Below are 26,931 nucleotides of genomic sequence, written 5' to 3'. Positions count from 1 at the left end.
GAAGGGCGAAGGCTGCAGACGCCAATAGGATCAACAAACTCTTCAGGAAGGCTGGCTCCATCCTGGGAGCGGAGTTGGAATTTTGGGAGGTGGTCTTGGTGGGGAGGATGCTCCTCAAACTGCAGAGCATCCTGGGCAATAGCCCCCCCCACCCGCCCTCCACGACACACTAATCAACCTGAGGAGTACCTTCAGCAACAGACTGGTTCCACCAAGATGCAGGACAGAACGCCACAGGAGATCCTTCTTCCCTGTGGCTATCAAACTTTACAACTCCTCCCCCTTCTGTCGGGCGGTAGACTGGGATTGACAAGCACCCCCTCCATCTTTGCACATCCCCAAAGTCTTACCACTCGTCACTTTATTTTTATGTTCCATGTATTTTGTGTTTTTTAATTAAATTAATTTCCCTCCTGGGATAAATAAATTTCTACCGTATCGTAGTATTCCGAGCACTGGACTTTGGGTTTTGAAAGTCGCCAAAAATGCCTGCATGTGTAATACATGCAAAAAGAATTTCATTGTGCAGTTGCATATGAAACAAAGAAAGAACCATTGTACCACCATTGAACCAGAGGTTGTAACCTCAGTACTCCTGCTCATACTGCTTTTGTAAAAAATGTGTGGCTACCTGAGCCATATCAAGTAGAGATTAAGTCTTATGGCTTTGGATCTGGAGTCAAAAATAGTTAAGACTTTATATAGTAAAGAAATTATATATTTTCCCTAAAAAACATCAGCGAACATGATGGGTTATTACAAGAATCAATAAGTTTCACTGTTACCGATATCAGCTTTCTAGAGTAGGCCCCCCCTCGGTCATGATTGATCATGGGTGATGCATCCTAGTTTGCAGGTGATGTGTGGTCGGAATGCAAGCCTGGGTGATGTCATATGGTGGACAGGCTGTTACAGTTTGACACCAGCGCCGTCGCAGGAGCTGCCAGAGCGAGGTTGAGACAACGACGAACTGCCTTAGGGGCTCCGACTCTGGATTTTCTTGAGGTTTACTCCAGGAGCGTTTTCCATGACTGGATATGGCCACAAGGCAGTGGATGTTTTAAATCAGAGTTTTCCCTCTCCTAGATGGACCGCCTTCCCAGGCTGACGAACCCCATCTGCCCGAGACTCATGGGGGCGGGAGCGTCTACCTTCCCGTGCAGGTCTATAGCACCTGCCCACTGCCCACATTCTATTCCTCATTGTTTATTCATCATATTTATGGTGCTATTGTATCCTACAATGAAAGCAAGTTCTAAATGGCTGGAGAAGTTTGGAGACAGCTGTGAGAGTTGAGCGTCGCTCTTCAGACTGGGAAAAAAAGGGAAAATAGAGATGAACTGATAGTAGGAAGAATGGGTGAAAGTGGTGTGGTAAGAGAACTAATCAGATCAGCTATCCCCAAAATGAAAGCTGATGTCAAAAACACTATTGAAGTTGTGAAATTCAGCATCCAGTAAGAAAGGGAAAAAAGCGAAGGAAGGAACGTGTAGAAAGGAACTGCCGATGCTGGTTTAAACCGAAGATGGACACAAAAAGCTGGAGTAATTTAGGTGGACAGGCAAAGGAATGTTGTTGCACTTTGAGGTGATTGTGCAGGCCAGGAAGGAAGAGGTTTTCCTTCTTGTTTTTGAACGGGTTAATCAAATGAGAATGGTGCTATGTGAGCCATGGAGGATGGAAGAGGATGGTGCAATCACATGCTTCTCTTATAGTTGCCCGGAAAATATTAGTAAGTTTGACCAATAATCATGCAGTGTGAAAGGAATCAAAATGAATAAAAGAATGTCTATTTTCTGGATCAACACTTTAATTACCGAAAATTACAACATTCGTAAAGGTATACAGAGACCGAACATATTCTTCGCTGCATCATACATTATGAAAACTTTTAAGATCCTCTACTCAGTATTAAAAACCACTCAAATATTCTGATAAATCAAACAACTGTAGCATTCATCCATCATGTTCCAGTAATAAATCTAACACACTTCTTTGGGAACGGGACAATGTTTCCTCCTCCAAGGATGGATTTTCTCAGCATCATCCTCAGGTTTAGAAAGGGCTTCCTGAAGTTTCTTCAGGTAAGCTTCCTCTTGCAATATTCCTGCCTCATCTTCTCGCTGTTTTTCCATTTTCTCCCTCTCACGTTGCTGTTTTTGGTAATTGATCTGACCCAGGAGGTCCTGCTGAAACTCTTTCTTTATTTGGTTCTCTCTGTGATCAAAAACAATGATACTCATAGGATGTACATATATGACTTTAATTATTTGTTAGGCTTTCAAATGGCAGCATCATTGCTCCATGGACATTAGTAATAGCTAATAATATCAGTTGTCTGGCAAACTAAGGATAGAAATATTATATACTGGTTATCTCACACACTCACACAGCAAAGGCGGGGGCCAGGGCAAACGGGGGTGGGGGGGTGGGGAGCGCTGTCTGAAATTCACATGGTGAAAAGCCGACGTGATACAGACACATACTGCGATGAACAGGAAGATTGGCGCTGTAATTAAGATGGCTAGCACAGTGTACGTACGGTAAGTCCTTTAAAAAAGGAGGGGGAGGGGGGGAGAAGGGGGAGGGGGGGGGGGGGGAGACAAACTGTTAAGAAGCCAGACAACATTTAAGAAGCCAGAGATACACGGCTGTGAAGCTCGGTGGACATTTAACATTACCGGTCGGTTATCCTTGGTTCTGAAAACAACTATTTACTTTTTTTTCCCCAATGAAATTCACTGGTCAGCACCGGCTACAACCTACGAGAACCTAAGAGAACCTTTGACCTCCTGGCAACCCACCAGGACCTCCTTGCGACCCACCTACGGCTCGAGAATTCTCGCTACTCTTCATGGCGGCTTCATTCTGGTCGCCGCTAATTTTTCAACATGTTGCAATATTTACGGCGACCATAACGAGGCCGCGCCAAGTTCCCAGAATGTGGGAACTCCTCACGATCATGAAGGCGACTCCCCGGCAACCACCCGCGAACATGTGGCGACCGCAAAGTCTCCTGCAGTCGCCTAAGAAGTCGCCTAAGTGGGACAGGCCCATTACTTACACTTTATTGACAAAAAAGTGAAAAATAGAACGAGAGAAACCTGGGGAGAAAAATGGGGGGGGGGGGGGGGGGAAAGATTTATGAGTTTTTAAAGTTGCAAGAGAAAGAGATTAGTGAAACTATGTGTGGGTCAGATAGAGGAAGGTTAAGAAATTATAATACAGAGACGTTAAACAAGAACACAGAACAGTTGGGAATCTGAAGTCCAATGAGAGTAATTAGTATTAGTAAAGAAAAAATATTGGCAAAATTAATATCAGTATTCAACCATGATTTGGGGTGGTTCTTGCACACTATGTACAAAGTTAAAATGGAGACTCAGTAACATTTATTAAAACAATAGTATGTTTGTCTACGTTGCATGGAGAGTTGAGGCACAAAAGCATAAAATCCTGCTGCAATGATACATGTATCTAATTGATTATATATCTGGAGTGCTATATTTGTATTTGAGAGGAAGAACTGAAGATTTGTTTGATTTTCATTTAATGACAAAGGGGTTGGCTTGTGTAAAATGACTGATTCAATGAATATATTTTTAATATACACTGAAGTTTTCTACAGCAAATGCTGTCGATTTTTCTACTAAGAATGCCTGAGGAATTTTAATAGGCGGCCTGGATTATCAGGTAATTTGTGAAAATCACAGAACTGTGGAGCAAAGTGTGAGCTATCAAAGGTTGGAAAACCCACCTGCACAGCTGGTGTGTGCCTTTGGAAAGCTGAATCCTGAAATGTCACAATCATTCATTACTATAAAACTTCCTGTAATGTTCATTGTGCCAATTCAGCGTCTAAGAAACTGAGTTGGAAAATGATTAACAGCACACAGAATTGCCATTTCCATTATTTTTGGGGTCACTTTGCAGAGAAACTTCTGCACTCCTGAAAATGTAAATGAGAGTAATCTAAAAGGCAGCACGGTGGTGCAGCAGTCGTGTTGCTGCCTTACATTGCCAGAGCCCCGGGATCAATCCTGACTATGGGTGCTGACTGTCTGGAGTTGGTACGTTCTTCCTGTAAAGCGTGGGTCTTCTCTGGGTGCTCCAATTTCCTCCCGTATTTTAAAGACGTGCCGGTTTGTAGGTTAATTGGCTTCTGTAAATTGTGTGTAGGATAGAACTAGTGTCTGGGTGTAGGATAGAACTAGTGTTTGGGTGGTTGCTGGTCAGCATGATTCAGTGGTCCAAAGGGCCTTTCCATGCTGCATCTCTAAACTAAACTAAACCCGAAACGTCGCCTATTCCTTCGCTCCATATATGCTGCCTCACCCGCTGAGTTTCTCCAGCATTTTTGTCCACCTCAAACTAAATTGCAGTTACCTGGTCCAATCTGGTGATTACTTCAGTAGAACCCTTTCACAAATTTTAGACAAGAGAATTGTGAATTGAGAAGAATTGCTGTCATGAGACATTGCCAACTGTGTTGGAAAATGTCACAATTTTTATATAATCATTTGGCACCATCTGTTGATCAGTTAGATACATTGCATTCCCATCTCTTTCACTAAGCAAGATGCAGCTCCTCAAAAACCTCTGCATTTCTCCTTATTTTGCAGCTTGGTTTGCCTGCTTCATCTCGACTGTTGCATCATGCCTCACAACTGTGCACACCTTCTCTTCCAACTGGGTACTCCAGTATATACGTATGACATACCTTTCTCTTCAATTCCATAATCCACATCCAAAACAATTCTAGAACAAACCTCCACTTTTTGCATATCTATTACAAGAAAGGTGAGGATTATTCTTCACTGAGACAGCAGAGAACTAACCCCAGAACTCAATTCAACTGAATTATTAGCGTTGTATCCTTGGAAGAACACAAGATCTATCAATTATCACGGCAAGTTCTTTTTCTTAGACTCGGCGAAGTGTGAAGTAATGCATAATGTGAATTTAAACCTGGGCAAAACTTGCACAGTAAATAAGACTTGCACAGTAAATAAAATCTCCTTCCTGTCACTGGGAGTGTTGTAAAATAGAGAAACCTGGGGTACAAGTATATAATTCCCTGAAAGAGGCATAACTACAGTCATGATGGTGAAGAAGGTGTATGGCATGATTACCTCCATCAGACAAGTCCCGGAATATCATGCTACAGCTCTAGAGGGCGGGAGAGAGACCTCATCTCAAATATAGTGTGCTATAATGTAATTAAGCTAGTGAGAGTGCAGAAAAAAATCCCAAGAATTTTGTTGGCCCTGGAGGGTTTGAAATTTAAGGAGGCAGAGAATATGATGGGACTGTTCATCCTGGAGCAAAGGAGGCTGAATGGTGACCTTAGAGAGAAGCATAGATAAAGTGCATTAGAGATTATTTAGGGATTATAACATTATTTGGAAGTAAGATTAATTCAAAACAAGAGCCTGTCGTCAGAAAATTTGTTATAATCCTCACTGAAACCAATAACCAGTTTAAAATTAAAAGGATAGCTTTGAAAACACAGATGGGGGCTGACTTACATGACCATGAATTGTTCTTGTATGGATCAGACCAAATGTAAGACAATGGAGTATGCTAATTGTGCAGGATAGAACCATACTATCAGTCCACCTTGCCCTTTGTGCCCATTTTAACTAATCCAATTTACCCAAACTGGGTCCATATCTTCTCACCCTTTTTCTATTGAAGTTCCAGGCTAAATGTCTCCCAAAGATTGTGACTAATCTAACTCCACCACTTCCATTGGCAATGTGTTTCACAGTTGTGAATCTGTGAAATTCTCTGCCTCAGAAGGCAATGGAGGCCAATTCTCAGGATGCTTTCACAAGAGAGTTAGATAGTATAGTATATCTTTATTGTCATTTTCCTGAGTACTCACATACCCAGAGGAAACAAAAAAACGTTGCTCAACCAGTGTCCATTCAATGTGCAGTAAAAAATAAATAGAAATAAAAATACATATATCATGAACAAATTAAACACTCTACTCTCTACTAAACATCAACAGGCGTTCCGATCGGCAGCGGCACGACAGTGGCTCTGCTGCAGTGTGTCCAGGTTGGTGGTTGGTGCGCGATACTTTGGCAGGGGGCAAAGTCCGTTTATCAGTCTTATAGCCTGCGGGAAGAAGCTGAGGAGCATCCTGCTGGTTTTGCAGCTAATGCTCCTGTACCTCTTCCCAGATGGCAGGATGGAGAATATGTGATGCGATGGGTGGTAGGGGTCTTTGATGATGGAGATGGCTCTGCTGATACATCTCTTCCTGTATATGTCCAGCAGGAAAGGGAGTGGAGCACCAATAATCCTGCTGGCGGTCTTCACAATCCTGTCTAGTTGGTGCCGTTCGTACGCCTTGCAGCTCCCGAACCAGGAAGTGATGCCGTAGGTTAATGTGCTCTCGATTGTCCCCCTATAAAAAGTTCGTAGGTGTGTAGTGGGGAAACCTGCTTTCCGTAGTCTTCGGAGAGGGTGTAGTCGCTGCTGGGCTCTCTTGACCAGTGCTGTGGTGTTGGTCGTGGAGCTCTTAAAGATAGCGGAGTCAGGGAATATGTTGTGAAGGCAGGAACGGGGTACTGATTGTGGATGATCAGCCATGATCATAGTGAATGGTGGTGCTGGCTCGAAGGGCAGAATGGCCTACTCCTGCACCTATTGTCTATATTACCACTGGGTATAAAAAAACCCCATCATCTTTAAAACTCCTTCCTGTCACTTTAAATGTATGCCTATAATGGGGAAAAAAAAGATTCTGGCTACAACTGTTGGCCTTCTTCGCTTCAGAGAATACAAGACCAGCCTATCTAATCTCTTCCCATAATTACAGTCCTCTAATTCGGTGAATATCCTCTGCACTCTCCAGCACAGTCATATTTCTCATCCTTGGAACAGGGAATGGGTTAGCACTGATAAGGAAATGTTCTCTTCAGTCAGACACAAGCAGGATGTGGTCTATATCAGCTTTAATCTGTCTGGGGCTTGTGATCCGATGCAAATAGTCATGGGCTAAGCTTTAATCTCACTATGACTGAACTGCTCCATCCCAGGCAACATTCTGGTGTATCTCCTCTACACCTTCTCCAGCGTTATCACATCCTTCCTACAGTGTGCTGACATTAAACTACACCGAGTAGTCCATCTGAGGTCAGACCACTCACTGTTTTAGAATTATATCATAACATCCCAGCTCTTGTATTCATTGCTCTGAGTAATGCAGGTTAGTATTCCATGTGTCTTCTTAACTATGTTAGCGAGTTGCATGACACCTTCAAGAAATTTTGAATTGCACACTAAGCTCCTTCTGTTCCTCAATAGTCGCTGGGAAATCACCATTCATGGGTATGTCCTAGCATCATTAGTACTCTCAAAATGTATCACCTCACATATATTACAGAATTAAACCATCTGCCATTTCTCAGCCCATGAGGTCAGATAAAAGTTAAAGAAATGGATTAGTAGGTTTATGCTGAAGCAGATTGTAGATTGACGCAAAGTTGAAAGGGTCACAAGTTTTGGGTTCAGCCTGATTGAAGTTCAACCCATTCACTTTCATGTAATTAAATCAACATGGAGATGTTAAAGCAAATCACAGTGGGAACAATGAGAAAGTTAAAGCTAATCACAAATTTACCTGGCCAGTTTCTCATCTTCCACTTGTTTTTGATCTTCAACAAATGCATCCAATTTCGCTCGCTCGTCTGCCAGTTGTTGTGGCGACTTCGTATTTTTCTCCACTGGAAATAGAAATCAAATGTATATTATGAACCTCTTTATCTTGAAAAAGGATGTTCTTAACAGAACAGAAAGAGGCTGAGAACATAACATCCCCCAGAGGCCAGGGAAGATCCATAAGGTGGGTAGGATTTAAGATTCTTGTTGGTTTGGAGACAAGAACTGGTGTTTTGATCCAAATCCAGGAGGTTGACGTACCCACCCCTTCTTTCTGCCTCAACGCCTCCTCTGTTCCCATATCTTCACATTGCCCCCAAACTTGACCTCATCCAGCTCATTAACATATAATGTGAAAAGTAGCAGAGCCAACACCGACCCCTGTAGAACACCACTTGTCACCGGCACCCAAATAGAAAAGGCCCCCTTTATTCCCACTATTTGCCTTCTGCCAGTTAGCCAATCTTCTATCCATGCTAGTAGCTTGCCTCTAATATCATAAGCTTCTATCTTGTTTAGCAGCCTCACGTGTGGCACCTTCTCAAAGGCCTTCTGAAAATCTATGTAAACAACATCCATCAACTCTCCTTTGTTTATCCTACTTGTTGCCTCCTCAAATAGATTTGTCAGGCAAGATCTCCCCTTAACAAATCCATGCTGACTTTGGCCTATTTTATCATGTGCTTCCAAGTACACCGAAACTTCATTCTTAATAACGGACTCTAAAAATTTACCCATCACTGAAGTCAGACGAACTAGCCAATAATTTCCCTTCTTTTGCCTTGCTCCCTTCTTAAACAGTGGAGTTACATATGTGATTTTCCACTCCTCATTTGATGTAACAGCCAAGAAGGCACACAAAAGCCTCTGCTTCCTTAGGAGACTGAGGAATATCGGCCAATGACTCTTACAAACTTCTACAGACGCACTATAGAAAGCATGATGTTGGTTTCATCACAGATTGGTTTGGGAACTGCTCTGCTCAAGACCACAAGAAATTGCACAGTTGCAGATGCATGCCAGTTCATCATACAGACCGGACTTCCCACCATTGACTCCATCTGCACTCACACTACCTCAGAAAAGTGGTTAACATAATCAAATACTTGTCTCACACCGGTCATTCCCTCTTATACCTTCTCTCGTCATGCAAAATGTACAGAAACTGGAAATGCATGCCATCATACTCTGAAATCTCTGTTATCAGGCTCCAAAACAGTGCTTCCATCAGCTATGGGACTGTCCAATTCACCTCTACCCCACTTTGTTTATGGAACTGTTGCGCTATGTTGCCGAGTACAAAATTCTGCGCTCTGTATCTTCCCCTATTGTACTTTAGTTTACATGATTGTATTTATGTAAGGTATTATGTGATCTGATTGGATAGCATGCAAAACAAAGTTTTTCACATTACCTCGGTACATGTGACAATAATAAACCTAAACCTGGCCTTCAATTCTATGATCTTTCAAAGATTTATCTACCTCTGCCTTAAATACTTCTAATATTAGAGAATTTCAGAGATTTACTACCTTCTGTAAAATTATATTTTTATGCATTTCTGTTTTAAATGTCGTTTCCCAACTTGTAACGATGTCTGTGATTGTATACTGAAGGAATGGACACAAGGTGTTTATATGGAATGAGCTGACAGAGGAAGTGGGTACAATTACAATGTACCTATTTACCTGTATATTGTTCTTTTTTTACCTTTACCTTACCTTTACAATTAACCTTTATAATGTACAATTTTGATGGATGTTTTAACACATACATGAATATTGAAGGATGAAAGGAGTATTGGCCAGATGCAGGTAAAAGCGACTAGATCAGGTAAACATCTTGGGCAGCACGGATGAGGTGAACCTAAGGGCCTGTTTCCATGCTGTGTAACTCTGTCTCTATGAGCCTAAACAAGTATCTTACATTTCTCTTGAACCTGAAGCTTGCGTGTTTCCACCACTTCCTTCAAGAGGGAATCTTGAGCCTCTTTCTTTAAGCGATTCTGTTCATTGCGTTTGGCGATTGTTTTCTCCATCTCTGCCTCAATCAGCCGGTTTGTTTCTTCTTCCTGGAGCTTTTCATTGTCTGCCCTCTGGGTCAAGTAATTTCGGTACAGCTGCTGTTCTCTCTTTAGATCCATCTGAGTAAAATGAAATAATTACAGACGCAGATGATTTTAAGATAAGAAATTAGCTTACTCCCTTCTGCCTTCTCCACCATTGAAGAAGATTAGGGCTGACTAGACACCTCTGTACAACTCTGCATTAAGACAATGTCCCTTTATTTCTTTAATATCTAAAAAGGGTTCAAATTTATATTGGTTAAATATTTGATGTAAATATGGGTAGGGAACTAATAAGATCCTTGATTTTTCCACTTACTGCAACACCAATTTTGACCTGAAGCATTTAATTTGTTCCACTCTGCAAAAGCTGCCCAACCTGCTGAGTCTATCTTCATCATCTTCTGTTTTATTTTAGATTTGCAACATCTGCAGTATTTTGCTTTTGAATTACTTTAAATCCTGATTATTGGTCTGCTCCTACTCCCACCTCCATCTTCTGTTAAAGATGCCCTTGCTTGGAGGATTGTAGAATTTTAACATTTGAATTAAAAATTTATGGAACAGAAAAGATCAGATAGTGTACCTAATTAAAACTTTAACAAATTGCTCTCCGCAGTTTAAAATTAATTGTAAAATGACAGCTAGTTTAATGCCGTTGTAATTGTCTCTTTCTAATTATTCTTCATCAATGTTGCTTCATGTGAAGATTATATTTGATCTGAATTCCCAATATGTAATGTCACAGATTCCTATGAATCCAAATGCAGGCCACAGTGATATTTGCTGGTACAGAACTGCATTTTCTCCATCCTAATTCAATCATGCCATAGCAATATGGGAAAAGGAGTCCATTTGTCCACTGAGTCTTTGTATTTGAGTCTTTGTATTTGAGTTTGCCTTGATTGTATTTATGTATAGTATTGTCTGATCTGATTGGACAGCATGCAAAACAAATCATTACACTGTTAAACAGTACACATGACAATAATAAATGTGAACCTAATCCTCTACCTCAGAAATCAGTCGTAACGTTTATTCATGGCACCTTTACTAAGATGAACAGCATCTCACTATCTATACCTCTCAATTTTATGTACCTCAATAGGTCCACAAAATTAATAGCGTTTGAACACAAGGAAGCACAGAAACACTGAGATACTTATGGGCTTATGGTCTTCTCCTGCATTACTAATATTCTCAATATATCTGCATTAAAGATATATCTGTGTATTACTGGAAAGCTTCAGATGAAATGCTAAACGAAGGTCCAACTCTTTGGTTTAGGTGGACATTTGGGTTTCTTAAGGGGCTGCCCCACTTGGGCGACCTAATTGGCGAGTTTAGAAGAGTTTTAAAAAATGACGTGTTGAAGACTTCCTTCGACTATGTAGAAGACCTCCTTCAACCTCCTTCGTCTATGTTGATGACTAGCTTCGATTAGTTACGACTAACTTCGGGAAAATTGGACACCGAATAGGGGAGAGTGAAGACGATTCCTTCGATTTCCTTCGACCTTCCTTCGACTATGATGAAGACTATCTACGGCTACTTTCGACTACCTTCGACTACCTACGACTAAGATGCCGACCTACTACGACTAAACCAACGAGTAAAAAAATATAGATTTTTTTCCATGGCGACCTTTTTCTACTCGTGGGCATTTTTTAACATATTGAAAAATACGCCGCGACCTAGCTGAGGCCTCGAGTATGCGGAGACCACTCTCGATCATGAAGGAGAGTTACGAAGACCTCCTATGACCTCGTGGCGACCATGCTGCGAGTATGAGTCGAAGGCAAACTCGCCAGAACTCGCGGATTAGGTCGCCCAAGTGGGACAGCCCATTTAGCTAATATTTCTCTCACAGCCAACAGCAAAATAAAAGAAACCAATTAAGTGGTCTCTGAGCCCATTGCTGTTCATGGAACATCACAGGGTTTGCAAATTCACAAATTGGTTGCTTCAGTTGATTACATAAAAACACATAAACATTAATAATTAAATGTTTATAAAGCACCTTTCCTCGGTTTGAGGATATAATCCATAACAGTAGAATAAATATTTAATTATGCACAATGGGTACAAATGAATAGACAGTTACCTTCTTCTGCATCTGTGCCTGGACATCATCAGCAACTTCCTTCAGTGCTTCATCCCTTAACTTTAAATCAAGTGCATGCTCCTCCTCCTGCTCTTTCGCAACTCGCTTTGCCTTCAATGCCATTGAAGTGTCCAAAGTATCACGGAGTTCCTTCTGTTTCTGAATTTTCTCCCTCGCATGCCACTCATCTTCCAACTTTGAAAGACGTTGTGTTTCTTTCTGTAACAACATACAATATTAGTTTGAGAGGTTTTCCATTCTAGGGTTTACCTTTATTCCAGATATAGAGAACTTTAAAAAAAAAAGAATAATACACACCGACCCAGGGAATTTCAAAAATATATCCTATTTTCTGACATCCATTTTTATTGATCCCTCCCCCTTAAATTTGCTAACAGACAAGATGAAGGTTTTATTCCAATGCTCTCGGCCTTCACCTATTAAGGTTGAAGAGCCCACCGTCAGTTCCGTAGAGGATTGGGATCCCCTGTGGCAGCTCTTCACCAATGAGGTGAAGTATGGCAGCAATGAAGATGACAAACAGGGTGGGTGTGATGATGCACCCCTATTTGACTGCCGTTTCCACAGTGAAGGGCTCGGACTCAGAGCCTCAGTTGCCGAGCACCGACATGCCATCATGTAAAAGCCTCAATATTCTGATGTAATTGTCATGACAACCGTACCTTGATAGTATTCTCCAAAGAGCCTTGCGGTCTACTGAATCAAAAGCTTTTGTCAGCTCTATGAAGGCCATGTACAAAGAAGCTGGGCTCTTCAACCTTAATAGGTTGAAGGCCAAGAGCAAAGTCAGTCACCACCATCATGGAGCTTCAGTACGCAGACGATTGCGCCATTGCAGCACACTCTGCAGAAGACCTCCAGGGTATCCTGAATGCCTTTGCCAAGGCATAAAGAGCAATGGGCCTAGCCTTAAATGTCAAGAAGACCCAGGTCCTACATCAACCTCCAACCAACGAGCCGTCTACCCAGCCCACTATTAAAGTGGACGACACCACTCTTGAAAATGTTGACTACTTCCCCTACCTTGGCAGCATTCTTTCCTCAAAAGCTGACATCGACTCTGAGGTCAACCATCGCCTCTCAGGAAAAGAGTCTTTGAAGACCGAGACCTAAAGGCTCAAACAAAACTGCTGGTCTACAGAGCCATGGACCACCTACAGCAGGCACCTGAGAGCCCTGGAACAATACCATCAAAGATCCTTATGAAAGATTCTGAGGATCAGCTGGGAGGACAAACACACCAACATCAGCGTTTTGGAGGAAGCCAACATGACCAGCATCACCACCACAATAATACAGCGCCAACTTCGATGGACTGGCCATGTAATCCACATGTCCAACACATGTCTCTCTAAACAAATCCTGTACTCTCAATTGAAGGAAGGTCGGCGAGCCCCCGGCGGGCCGAAGAAACGCTTCAAGGACAACATCAAGAACAATCTGAAGAAATTCCACATCACATTGAGCAACTGGGAGCACATTGCACTGGACGGGCGCTCCAGAAGGAAATCCTTGCAGGAAGGAGTTGCACGTCACAAAATGGAGCTATGCCGTGTCGCAGAGACAAAGCGACAGCACCGTAAGGAGAGAGAGAAGGGGACTTGACGACGACCAACCACTGCCAGACGTTGCACCAAGGTGTGTGGATCGCTGATCGACCTCTACAGACATCAGCAGACCCACAAGTAGACGGCCCTATGGAGAGGAGAGGACAGTCATACTTGTTTCGAGTGACTGCCAATGATGATGATTCCAATGCAATCTAATTCAACTGTAACTCAAGGCTTGGCTGCACACCTGTGCATAAAATCTAAATCACAACCCAGAAGTGAAACTTCCAACTCCAGACCATACATACCATCGAAAAAGAACAGTGTTGTGGACGGAAGCAATGTAGTAAGGGTGCCCATATGATTGCATGAGGCTGTGTTTTGTTATCCATGTACATTTTAGATAGGATAAAAGGAACATTCACAATGGTGTAATACCAGGGTTGCAATTTGTACAAGTTGTTGAGGCCCTGCAGACCATGGGGACTATCAGTGCCATAGGGTGTGAGCTGGAATCGAAAAGTTGTATATTTTGTCAGCTGAAGTTCTGGGGAACTTGGAGTAGAGTCATAGAGTCCTACAGGGTGGAAAAAGGCTTTTCAGACAAACCCCCGCAGCGACCAACGTGTCCCATTACACTAGTCCCATCTGCCTGCGTTTGGCCCATATCCCTCCAAACCTGTCCTATCCATGTACCTGTCTAATTGCTTCTTAAACGTTCTCCTAAATCATAAACACTCCATTCTTTAAAATATATGAACATGGTTGAGATGTGCCCTGCCCAAATGACTCAGTATGGATCTACGTTTCTATTACAACTGACATTGGTACTCTGTCTACTTCTGGGAAGAGTGACTCGGCTGCCACAATTATGCTTCAGTACTACTGACACATCTCTTCCAGGGGTGGAACGTAACCTCTGTTGTCTTAACGTGGATGTTGGGTGAGCTGAAAATTCACAGATGGGTTTGCTGCAGGGTGAATTATAGTGTGTCCCTTTCACTACTTAAATCAAGTGAGGTGCTGCACACTGAAATACGTTCATCGCAGAGGTTTGCGAGGTGGTCCTTCACACCCATCTGCAATTCATTCCTCTTCCAGCAGCCCGGTGCAGCACTAAAAAGTCCATGAAAGGAAGGCATTAGAATGGAAGAAAGTTGGTCAATCTTGCCTATGGCTTTGGTATTGAATGGATGTGTAAAATGTGTTTAACATGTTGATTTGATTGGTTCTTTAATTCATGATTTGTGCTCAAATCGACACTGAACTAATATGAAACAAAGGGAAGGTAACATCAGAACTGCACTCGAATAATTTCTGATTCCTCTATATTCCTATTTATTGATGAATTATGGATAACACGGCCAAGTCAGCATTTAAAACTCAATCGCAAATAACATTAATATCGATTTATTTCCATATCTTTAACATGAAAGGTTGAATCTGCCTTTGTTTGACAAACGTTGTCTGATCTGTTGAGCGTTTCTGGCCTCTTTTACTTTTCTTTCAGATTTCCAGCATCTGCAGTATTTTCTTTAATTTAAAGTTTGCATTGCGTGTAGAAAATTATTTAAGTGACTGCTGCCCTTGTCCTTCAGGGTACTATGGATTCTCTAGATTTTGTAGACAAATCTTTTTGAATCTTGGTATCATCTATTTTTTTGCACATGGTACACAGTAATTTGTATCAGTGATGCTACCAATAAATGTACATATAAAGTAGGTGAGCATGGTCATCAAATTGCCTGCATTGTTGTAAATTAAATTGGGCCTCTTCAGTGCTTTTTGCAGTGGATCCAGGCAAAGAGAAAATGTTTTTTGCAATCTTGATATGTGCCTGATATTGGAAACATTTGGTGCAGAATACAAAATGATTTGCAGCTTCCTTGTATAAAGATATGGTCAGGATAAGAATCTTATCAATGGAGATAGGGAAATAGGTAATGATAAAACTTCTAAGTATGATGGAAAAATGGCTCAAACTAAATTTCCAAGCCATTATCATGAGTGCCGCAGGAGGAAAGTATTAACATGGAGAATTAAAAACAAAAAGATATAGGATGGGCCTCAGGGCACTGAACTGATAACACTAAAAATAAGAAAAGATACCTGCAGCTTCGAACTCTCAATCTACTTTCTTACCATCAACTCTCCCTCTTGCTTTTTCCATTGCTTCTGATCCATGCGTTTAGCATCAGCTTCTGCGATTTGCTCCAATTGACCAGCCACGACGGCTTGACGTTTTTCATGTTGCTCTCTCATTTCTTTTTCTGCCCTCTCCTCTTTTGCAATTCGGTCCTTCTCCCAGAGTTCATCAAAGACATAATCCTCTTCCTTCTGCTGATTGTGGAGCCTCTTCTTGAATTCTCTTTGTGCCTGCCAGTCCTTGGGCAGCTCTTGCACTTGTTGATGAGATAGTTTTATTCGCAGCTCCTCGCACTGTTCCCTAAAATATATCAGTCACAGATCGAATGCCTGATGCAATTTAATGAGCATAATGTAATTACATTTTCAAAAGTAGAAAAAGGGCAAAAAGTTACTATATATGAAACACAAACCTGAATATTGTAGAAATGGTGAGTAAAACCAGACAGCATTGATTAACAGATGCAGACTTGAAATTTATAATTTAGCACAAGAGAGGAAAGTTAAAAGGAGCAAAGGCAAAATCAGAGAGGAGCTATGAGACAATTTTACAATGTTTCTGGTTTAAGAGAAATATTCTATTTTACAATTCAGCAACCAACTATCTAGACAAATGACATAAAACATTTTAGCAAACATAAAAACCCACAACATACCCCGAATGAAAATAAAATATGGGCTGAGCTCACTTTATCCAATATACTCAGTTTGAGTGGAAGAATAATTCCCAAATAATAGCTCATTTATATTCTGTGTTCTCACTTGTCCTAGTCTACATTTAATTCAATTTTGCACAGGTTTTTTGAGTGCTTCATGCATTGAAAAGTGATATTATATTCTCCATCCCATTTTAAAATGTTACCGGAATTGTTGATCAAGCTTTTCTGCAATCAATCGTTGTCGATCACATTCCCTTCGTATCTTAAGATCTTTCACTTGTTGCCTCATTTTTGCTTGTTTCTCCAAACGTGTTTCTCCCAAAAGATTAAGTTGGTTCATATATTCTTTCTCTTCAGCTTCCAGAAGTTCACGCAGCCTCAAATGATTGAAACAAAATTTCATTTAAAGGCTAATACTTTTCATTACAGGCGCAATGGAAGAGAGATTTCACAAACAATTAATGGAGTTTGAAGTCATCCATGTCAACCAAGATGCCCCATTTATGCAGATTCCATTTGTTTGCACCTGGCTCATGCCCTTCTAATTCTTTCCTATCCATGTACCTGACAACATATACATTAGCTGAAGCCACATTCAACCTACAATGTTGCCTTGGCCCGATCTCTCCATTTCTGCTACTGTACTGCTTTCTCCCAAATGTCAGACTAACCCTGCACTCCTGCTGGTTACTCACACTTTGTCAGACTACCCACTCCCTGCTCACATTACCATACTTTCAAACGGTCCCCCTTCTCTACTCTCTTAGTGAAGGCTTGTAGTACTGAATTACTCTTCTGACAGGCACAGGCTGCCTGTAGGGAATCTGAAGAGTCACGGCCTGAAACATTGCCTATCCATTCCTCCTAAATGCTGCCTGATCCACTGAGTTCTTCCAGCACTTTCTGTTTTGCTCAAAATTCCAGCATCTGCAATCACCTGCAAGGATACCAGTATCAAGTTTGTGATCTGTGTAACAACTTTACGCATAAAGTAGACTGCATATCTGTTTGCAAAGTGGATAGACAATAGTTGTGTCAAGATGCTGGGAGCTTTTGAGAAAATGTGATTCTCTAGAAGTGAAGTCCACAAAAGTAGTGGGATGACATTTACACTGGATTTTATACTACTTTTGTTTTTATTATTATATTCAAACCTGTCCTTTCTGGTACGTTTCCTTATCCTTGCAAGTACAAATGATGAGTAGATGGATTTATCTCGACTAAAACTAAAATGAAAAAAAGTAACCACATGTCCAGGTTTACAATTTGGGAAAAAATATTCCTTCTGCTATAATGTACTTCTTTAAAATCTCACATGGATCATATGGATCCATATTTCATATCTCATACTTAACAAAAAATGATTAAATCGTCATTACCCAATTTTCAAATTTAAATAAAAGTTGTGAAGCAACAAACCATCTGCTGGAGGATCTCAGTGGGATAAGCAGCATCTGTGGTTAGAAATAAATTGTCAATGCTTTGAGTCGTAACCCTGCATCGCCATCATCATCCAACAGATAGTTTGTTGCTCCACATTCCAGCATCTGCAGTCTCTGGTGAGTAAATAAAAGTTGTGGTGGATTTTTCAAGATTTCATTTTAACTTTATATTTCAGGAACATTATCGATTTACCTTTCTCTTCTTTCTTCTATATGCGCTACATAAAATACCATTGCCTTTTTGAGGTTGTTTTTAATTCTGCACAGCAACTCTTTACGTTCATCTTCCACGGCAAGAATATTCCTGCGTCTGCATACTTCAAAGTCTTCTACAAACTGTTTATATGTGTCACACTTTAAGTCTTGCTCGGTCTCTTTTACCATTTTGGATTGAGATCTGATACCTGAATATTTTTCCACCTAGCAAACATAGAAATAGTTTTGTTTTAATTTTCATCGTATAGTTAATTGCTACATTTTCCCGCAATTAAAAAGGATCCAAGGGATTAGAAAGTTGAGTGGAATCATTCAAGAATTCAGTAGTATTCCCTTTCTGTGATCTGGCTAACAATATATCTGAATGGTACACAAAATTGCTGGGGAAACTCAGCGGGTGCAGCAGCATCTATGGAGCGAAGGAAATAGGCGACGTTTCGGGCCGAAACCCTTCGAAACGTCGCCTATTTCCTTCGCTCCATAGATGCTGCTGCACCCGCTGAGTTTCCCCAGCAATTTTGTGTACCTTCGATATTCCAGCATCTGCAGTTCCCTTTTGAACAATATATCTGAATGTTTTGTTTTAACTTGACCTGTCTGAAATCTGAGACACAAACTCTTTTCCCCTTTATATCAAAACGGCAACATCATTAATACAAAGTTTTTAACCATACAACATAATACAAAGCATTCCATATGACATTATCACTCAAAATTAGGAGGTCAAAGAGTTTAGGGCGAAGGAGATTACTGATAGCTGAAGAGGCAGAAAGGTTGGAGAAGAAACTGCAGAGCCTATGGACAGAAAGGGCACTAACAATGCTGGGTTGAAGGGTAGAGATGGCATGGGGTTTAGTAATGAGGACAAGACAAGATTAAAAAAACACAGAGAGGAGTGAGTTGTGAAGGAATTTCTAGAAGAAAGGCTGAATGTCTTAAATGGCAGGCAACTGGAGATTGGGAATAAAGTAAGTAAGCAGTGATGGGGAAGTAGAATCTGGTGAGTAAATGTGAGTTGGCAACTTGTTTTGGATATGTTACTGTTTAAAGACCAATGTAGTCGAATAAATTAGCTGCTAGGGCGAAGTTAAGCTTAATGTGTTGCGAATTTTGTGAAGTCTGAGTGATGAACCACTGGCTCATGCCCAGGAGAAAGAAAATGGAAAGAGAGGGATGGTTGACAGACGTGTCCAGTTCTCATATAAACAGAAAGAAAGGACTGCCTTGCTGAGCTTCTTTCGGAATTAGCCATCAAAGGGTCAATGGTGAGTAGGGTCTAGGCAGTAGAGAGCAATGGCCCTACCCCTAATGTGCCCTAATATCCTTTTTCAAGGACCATAAATGCAAATTTGTGAAGGCGAAGTAAGATGGGGTAGGGGAAGGGAAAGAGGCAGAAAGTTTGCAAGAACATTTTGATGATATGGGTAAAAACCTGAGTGAAAGAATTTAGATAAAAAGATCCAGATAAGTTATGCACATATCTAAGTGGAAGTGGAGTTTTGTATGATTGCTACTTGCAAAGGGATGGGAATGTTTTCAAATAAATGCCTTTTTACTCTTGCTGGTTAACTTTCTATTTCAAGATCATTGTGAAGACCATAAATAACCTTCAAATACATTTTGTACAATCTCCAAAAGCTCCAGTTTTCCTTCACTTCCCAAATATGTACGCTAGTAAATTCAATAAATTGTGTGTGGGCAAGTGGCTAAATCTGGGGGAAGTTGATGGAGATGTGTGGAATGAAATGTTATAAATGGATGCTTGATAGTATTTTTAAAGGAGTTTGAGATTTACAGATATTTGTACAGATATGAGAATTGAGTTTTGTCATTCGTGAAAAATGGGGAGACCGAGTGAAGGAATCAAATCCATCGAAGTCCAAAATAGCACTTCCAAACACTCCTAATCAGGAAATCACAGACATGTACACAGCAGATTTAGTTCATCTCACAGCACCGAAGAAATAATAATTTATGCATTCTACTATGTGTTTGTAAATTTTGTCACAGAGTCAAAAGTTAAGCAAATATTGACAAAGATATTGTGGCATGTGTAAGGAACGGACATGAGGAGGAATACAGGGACTTGACCAGTGCTTTTTGTGTCTGGAGTAAAGAGAACTGTCTCATCCTGAATACAACCAAGACCAAAGAGATGGTTGTTAACTTTGGCAGGTCCAAGCTCCCCCTTCAGCAGGTTAACACTGCAGGGGTGGACATTGAGGTGGTGCAGACATATAAATATCTGGGAGTGCACCTTGATAACAAACTGGACTGGTCAGTCAACCGATGCCCTCTACAAAAAAGGACAGAGCAGACTAATTTTCTTCAGAAGGCTCAGATCCTTCAATGTGCGCAATGACATGCTGTACCTGTTCTACTATACTGTGGTTGCAAGTGTCATTTTCTACGCTGTTGTCTGCTGGGGCAACAACATCAGTGCTAAAAACAGCAAGATGTTGGTCAAGCTGGTAAAACGAGCTAGCTCAGTGCTGTTGGGGAGAGTGGACTCTGCGGTGGATGTGCTTGAGAGGCTTATGAGGACCAAATTGCAGGCCATCCTTGACAACTCTGGGCATCCCTCCATGAAATTCTGGAGGGTCAAATGAGCACACGGAACACCAACTGGCTCCTCTCCCTGCGCTGTAGAAAGGAGCGGTTCAGGAGATCTTTCACCCCTTCAGCCATTAGATTTTATAATACAGACCTAGGCTGCATGGGGATGCTTTGCATTTTTAATAGTTAACTAGATCAAGTGCGGGGGTAGGGGAGGGGTGGAAGGGAGGAGGGAGGGCAGGAGGGAGATGGGGTAGGGGAGAGAGGTGGTAAAGTGGAGGGAGGGAGATAGGGGTACGGGGGAGAGAGGGGGAAGAGTGGGGAGGGAGGGGTTGAGCGTGGAGTTTTATGAGAGGGGGAGGGTGGGGGAGAGCGGGGAGGAGAGGGGTGGGGGCAAGGTCCGTTAGATTCCCCTTATCCATATCACACCAATCATTTCCCTGTATTCCCACACTCTCCCTCATCACCTCCCCCATTCCCCCCTCTCCCTCCTCCCTCCTCTCCCTCAATCCCCCCCTCTTCACCTCCCCAGGATCTCGCCTGTCCTCCGGTTCTGCAGAACTTGCTCGTTCACAGAGAGGAACACAGAACAGGGAGGAGTCAGAGAGTCAGAGAGCCAAATGCCAGCGCGCGTCGGAGGGGGGTGTTGACGTAACTCGGCCTCGTGACGCCCACAGCCGTTGATAACTGGCAGCTGACAACAGCCCTTTAAAGCCGCTTAGGCAAAACGCGTTTTCCCAGGAGCAAGCGTTCACAGCATGTAAGCACTGGCTTCTGGCTCTCTGGAAACCCACAGTTGGAATGAGTCCCCAGGGAATGGGAGGGGCGCGCGGGGCTTCGTGAACTGCGCCGGCTGCGGACAGGTTGGTGGCTCCAATCCTAGCGATGGGACTCAATTGGCGAGACCGACATCGGGCAGAGCTATAGTGGTGGGTGGTTCAATTGTCCGAGGTGTGTACTGGAGATTCTGTGGCGGCAGGAGGATGGTCTGTTGCCTCCCTGGTGCCAGAGTTCAAGATATCACAAACCAAATTCAGAACATCCTCGAGACGGAAGGTGAATTGCCGGCAATAGTTGTGCACGTAGGCACAAACGACATCGGGAAGAAGAGGAAGGATGTTCTGCAACGTGAGTTTAGAGTGTTAGTATCTATCGCAGTCACTGTCTCAAAAAGGCTGCCAACATCATTCTGGCCACACACTCATCTTTCCGCTGCCATCAGGTAGAAGGTACAGGAGCCTGAAATCTGCTACATCCAGGTTCAGGAACAGCTTCTTCCCCACAGCCATCAGGCTATTAAACTCGCCATAAAAAAAACTCTGAACTATAACAGCCTATTGCACTTTATCTGTTTATTTATGTGTCTATATATGGTCTATGCTATATAGACCCACTGAACTGTTCTGTATTTATGCTTACACTACTCTGTTGTGCTGCAGCAAGCCAGAATGTCTTTGTCCTATCTGGGACACATGACAATAAACTCTTTTGACTTGAGCAAGAAGAATGAAAAGCAGGACTTCTCGGAAGGTTATCTCTGGATTGCTTCCAGTACCTCGTGCTAGTGAGAGCAGGAACAGGGAGATAGGGGATCTGAATGTGTGGCTGGGGGGGCTGGTGCAGGGAGCAAGGATTAAGATTTATAGACCATTGGGGTCTCTTCTGGGGTAGGGCTGACTTGTACAAAAGGGACGGGTTACACCTTAACTGGAGGGGACCGATATTCTGGAAGGCAGGTTTACTAGGGCTACATGTGTGGGTTTAAACTAAATAGTGGGGGGTGGGGGAGTAAAAGGGGAAGTGAGTACAGGAAAAGTTACAAAAGACTCCTGAATTAATGGGAAGGAAAGTTCGAGAAGGGATAAGAGAGTTAGGTCAGGCCAATTGGGGCCGGAGTGGGAGGGGAGGTGCATACCAAAGTCAAAGCGTTGTATATGAATGCGCAAAGTAGAAGAAATAAAATGGAAAAGCATGAGGCTCAGTTAGAAACTGGCAAGTATGATGTTGTGGGAATTACAGAGTCATGGCTGCAAGAGGGTCGTGCAAGGGGTGACATTGAAACAGGAGATTTGGAGACAGTATGGATAGAGCTAAGGAATTGTAAGGGTAAAAAGACCGTAATGGGATTTATCTACAGGCCCCTAAACAGTAGCCTGGATTTAGGGTGCAAGTTGAATCAAGAGTTAAAATTGACATGTCGTAAAGGTAATGCTACGGTTGTTATGGGAGATTTCAACATGCAGGTAGACTGGGAAAATCAGGTTGGTAGTGGACCCCAAGAAAGGGACTTTGTGAAGTGCATCCATGTCAGATTCTTAGAGCAGCTTGTACTGGAGCCTACCAGGGAGAAGGCAATTCTGGATTCAGTTTTGTGTAATGAATCGGATTTGATAAGGGAATTTGAGGTTAAGGAGCCATTAGGAGGTAGTGACCATATTATAATAAGTTGTAATCTACAATTGTCAGTGTTAGAGTTGAACAAAGGGGACTATGGAGCCATGAGGGAGGAGCTGGCCAAAGTTGACTGGAAAGATACCCTAGCAGGGATGACCGTGGAACAACAATGGCAGGTATTTCTGGGAATAATACAGAAGGTGCAGGATCAGTTCATTCCATAGAGGAAGAAAGATTCCAAGGGGAGTAAGGGGCGACCGTAGCTGACAAGGGAAGTCAGGGACAGTATAAAAATAAAAGAGCGTACAACGCACAACGTAGCAAAGATGAGCGGGAAGCAAGAGGATTGGGTAATGTTTAAAGAGCAACAGAAGATAACTAAAAAGGCAATACGGGAAGAAAAGATGAGGTACGAAGGTAAGCTCGCCAAGAATATAAAGGAGGATACTAAAAGCTTCTTTAGGAATGTAAAGAGGAAAAATTAGTTCAGACCAAAGTTGGACTGTTGAAGACTGAAAAAGGTGAATTTATTATGGGGAACAAGGAAATGGCAGATGAGTTGAACAGGTACTTTGGATCCGTCTTCACTAAGGAGGACACAAACAATCTTCCTGATGTACTATTGGCCAGAGGATCTGGGGTGACGGAGGAACTGAAGGAAATACACATTAGTCAGGAAATGGTGTTGGGTAGACTGAAGGCTGATAAATCCACAGGGCCTGATGGTCTTCATCCCAGGGTACTTAAGGAAGTGGCTCTAGAAATTGTGGACGCATTGGTGATCATTTTCCAATGTTCTATAGATTCAGGATCAGTTCCTGTGGATTGGAGGGTAGCCAATGTTATCCCACTTTTTAAGAAAGGCGGGAGAGAGAAAACGGAATTATAGACCAGTTAGCCTTCATCAGTGGTGGAGAAGATGCTGGAATCAATCATAAAAGATGAAATAGCGGCACATTTGGATAGCAGTAACAGGATCGGTCCGAGTCAGCATGGATTTACGAAGGAGAAATCATGCATGACTAATCTTCTGGAATTTTTTGAGGATGTAACTAGGAAAATGGACAAGGGAAAGCCAGTGGATGTAGTGTACCTGGGCTTTCAGAAAGTATTTGATAAGGTTAAATTTAATTAAAGCGAAGAAGTACAATGTAGCAAAGTTGAGCTGGAAGCAAGAGGATTGGGTAATGTTTAAAGAACAACAGAAGATAACCAAAAAGACAATACGGGGAGAAAAGATGAGGTACGAAGGTAAGTTAGCCAAGAATATAAAGCAGGATAGTAAAAGCTTCTTTAGGTATGTGAAGAGGAAAAAATTAGTTAAGACCAAAGTTGGACCCTTGAAGACTGAAAAAGGTGAATTTATTATGGGGAACAAGGAAATGGCAGATGAGTTGAACAGGTACTTTGGATCTGTCTTCACTAAGGAGGACACAAACAATCTTCCTGATATAGTAGTGGCCAGAGGATCTGGAGTGACAGAGGAACTGAAGAAAAACCGGCGACTGGACTCCCCAACGACAATGTCTACAACAACCTACCTCCTAGTCCACGGCAAGCTACTGACAACCGGTGACCCATTAGGATGTCCACCTATGACCACACCTACGTCAACCTACATCCACCCGCGACAAGCTACGACAAGGTAAGGCAATTCCGTCTTCAGTACCTGTCGCCGGTTGACATAGGTATGACATGGGTAGTCGCAAATGGAATTCACCGAAGTCAGCACCGGCGACAATCTACGTCATCCTGGCGACAACCTATGTCATCCTGGCGACAGCACCTACGTCAGGCTACGATCGTTGGCATTGAGCCCACGGGCGCTGACTGTCGCCCAAAAGTTTTGAACATTTCAAAATCCAGCGGCGACCAGAAAAAAGGTACGACTCTTTAGGCGACTGAGGAGACCATACAGGCAACACCCCGGCGACCATGTGGCGCCTGTAGCCGCCTAAACAATCGCCTAAGTGGGACAGGGGCATAAGTTTTGCCAAGACTTGTAAGCCTCACTTTGTAAAGCGCCATCTGGTGGTTGAAAGTGTTGAAAGTGTAATGTAGCTTTATAACATAAAATATGGCATCAGATGGCCAGGCAGGTGGCTAAAAAGAGTCCAAAACACGTTTCTAAAATGCTGAGGAGAATATTAATGGATGTAAAATTCCTATCTGTACAATATTATCAGCTTTTTCAGTTTTGGAACTGCTTCCATAAACCTCTCTACCCCTTTCCAACTTCAACAAACTCCCTGAAACTAACCTTTTTTGACATATTTTGGCGTCTGCTAATACATTTAGTTATTAGTTTTGTTTAGAGATACAGCACGGAAACAGGCACTTCGGGCCACCGAGTCCACACCGGCCACCAACACTACACCCTACACAAACTAGGGACAATTTTTACACTATACCAAGCCAATTAACCTGCAAACCTGTACATCTGAGTATGGGAGGAAATCGAAGATCTCGGATAAAACCCACGGGGTCATGAGGAAGACGTACAAACTCCATACAGACAGCACCCATCGTTGGGAACGAACCCGGGTCTCGGGTGCTGCAAGCGCAGTAAGACAGCAACTTTGCATCAGCAACAAGGCAGATATTGTAATTCATATTGTGTGTATGTGATGCATTTACAAAGGGAGGGAGTCAAAAAGTGTAACGGTATAGGGCTCTTACCACAACAGCTAGTGTTGGGACAATGCTGGAGTATAAATGAATGAAGTAATAGCTGGTCAAGCAAAAAAGTAATTACAGTAAAACTAAGTTGACATGGTTTTATGGAAGGAAAATAATATTTGATAAATTCACTGAAGTTCTTTGAAGATAGTCTCTATAATCTACCTGGATTTCCAGAAGCCATTTGATAAATGTGCAGAGTTTGCATAATTGGGGTAACCATGAATTGGAGGGTGTTTATGATATATGGGGCATAAAGTTAAAATGATTGGGTCGTTTTCCTACTGGAAACGCGTAGCTGGCAATGTCTTCCCAGGATCAGTTCTTTGTCCAGGCAGTTGAAGTGGTAGAGGTGGCTGGAATTACACCATTTCAAAGGCACTTGAACAGGTTTGTGGATAGGTGAGGTTTGGATGTGTATAGGCCAAATGCAGGCAAACGGGACCTTGGTTGGCAATGATAAATTGAACTGAAGACGCCAGATGCTGGAGTCTGGAGCAAACTTTATGGCACCTTGAATAACCTTGCAGACATATAATGTATTAATAACAAAGCTGAACTATCAATTACTTATTTGTGAAATGTAGCCAAATACCCGCGACTGCAGCAGCGAATTTGGAACAAGATCCAACAAATGCACAGAACCATCTGCTCTCCGGGCGGTTATGCTCTACCACAAATTTTTTTTTTTTCTTCTCATGTTTTCCACATTTATTTACCTCAATGTCTCTCGCTGCAATAATTTAATTCCTCTCCATACCCTCGACGCTGATGTGATACTCACCACAGCCACAGAGCATGGCGTTGGGCCCTTTATCTCCCTGCAACACCCCCCTCGCCGACACGGAGACGCCATGACTTGTTTCTTCTCCCGTAATATGGACGCGGAAACTCTTCCCCTGGCTCTTTGATTTAAAGACCAGTCTTCAGCAGCAGCCACGAAGCCAGCACATTAAAACCAAAGATCCGATCGCTATAGGATCTTTGATTAAAACTTCCTTTCCTCGGTCACCCTGGCAACGGGCAAACAGCCGCCCACCGTGACCGTGACCGGAACCGGAACAAGCGCGTTTCCAAGGAGATGATGTCGCTTCAACATTGTAACCACGGTGCTTTCAAATCTAAAAAACGTTTAATGTATAAAACTATGTATAATGTATAACAAGACCTACACCAAACCCAAACCAATTAGGAGCAGACGAGGGCATTCGATCCAATTTGTGATCCCAGCTACAAAGACAGATGTGTACAGCAATTCGTTCTTCCCCCGCACAATTAAAGCATGGAATAATCTCCACCCAACTATAGTTACCCAACCAGATGCAACTAAATTTAAAGTAGCTCTTTCTTCCCAATAACCCTTTCTGGCTTAAGCCCTCCCTTCACCACCTCCAGTTTAAATTCCAGTTGGAATATTTTGGAGGAC

General features: G+C 42.3%; 1 protein-coding gene across 2 annotated transcripts; it reads right to left on the bottom strand.

The window, feature by feature from the left end:
• Nucleotides 1-1,790: 1,790 nt before the first annotated feature.
• cfap53 (cilia and flagella associated protein 53) lies at nucleotides 1,791-26,561 on the bottom strand. 2 transcript variants are annotated; one of them, XM_033033527.1, is made up of 8 exons: nucleotides 26,290-26,561; nucleotides 17,854-18,080; nucleotides 16,422-16,595; nucleotides 15,557-15,860; nucleotides 11,844-12,062; nucleotides 9,601-9,817; nucleotides 7,637-7,739; nucleotides 1,791-2,217 (listed from the first exon to the last, which is right to left on the bottom strand). In XM_033033527.1, exons 1-8 carry the CDS (start codon nucleotides 26,359-26,361, stop codon nucleotides 1,983-1,985), a joined length of 1,551 nt encoding a protein of 516 aa, XP_032889418.1. In that variant the 5' UTR covers nucleotides 26,362-26,561; the 3' UTR covers nucleotides 1,791-1,982. The 2 variants fall into 2 exon arrangements, with proteins under 2 accessions (XP_032889418.1, XP_032889425.1); XM_033033534.1 differs by lacking the exon at nucleotides 17,854-18,080.
• Between the last annotated feature and the right edge of the window lie 370 nt (nucleotides 26,562-26,931).

Source organism: Amblyraja radiata, chromosome 1 (genome assembly GCF_010909765.2).
Source record: "Amblyraja radiata isolate CabotCenter1 chromosome 1, sAmbRad1.1.pri, whole genome shotgun sequence".
Lineage (NCBI taxonomy): Eukaryota > Metazoa > Chordata > Chondrichthyes > Rajiformes > Rajidae > Amblyraja > Amblyraja radiata.
Note: the sequence above shows the minus strand (reverse complement) of the source record. Positions and strands in the feature narration are given on the sequence as shown.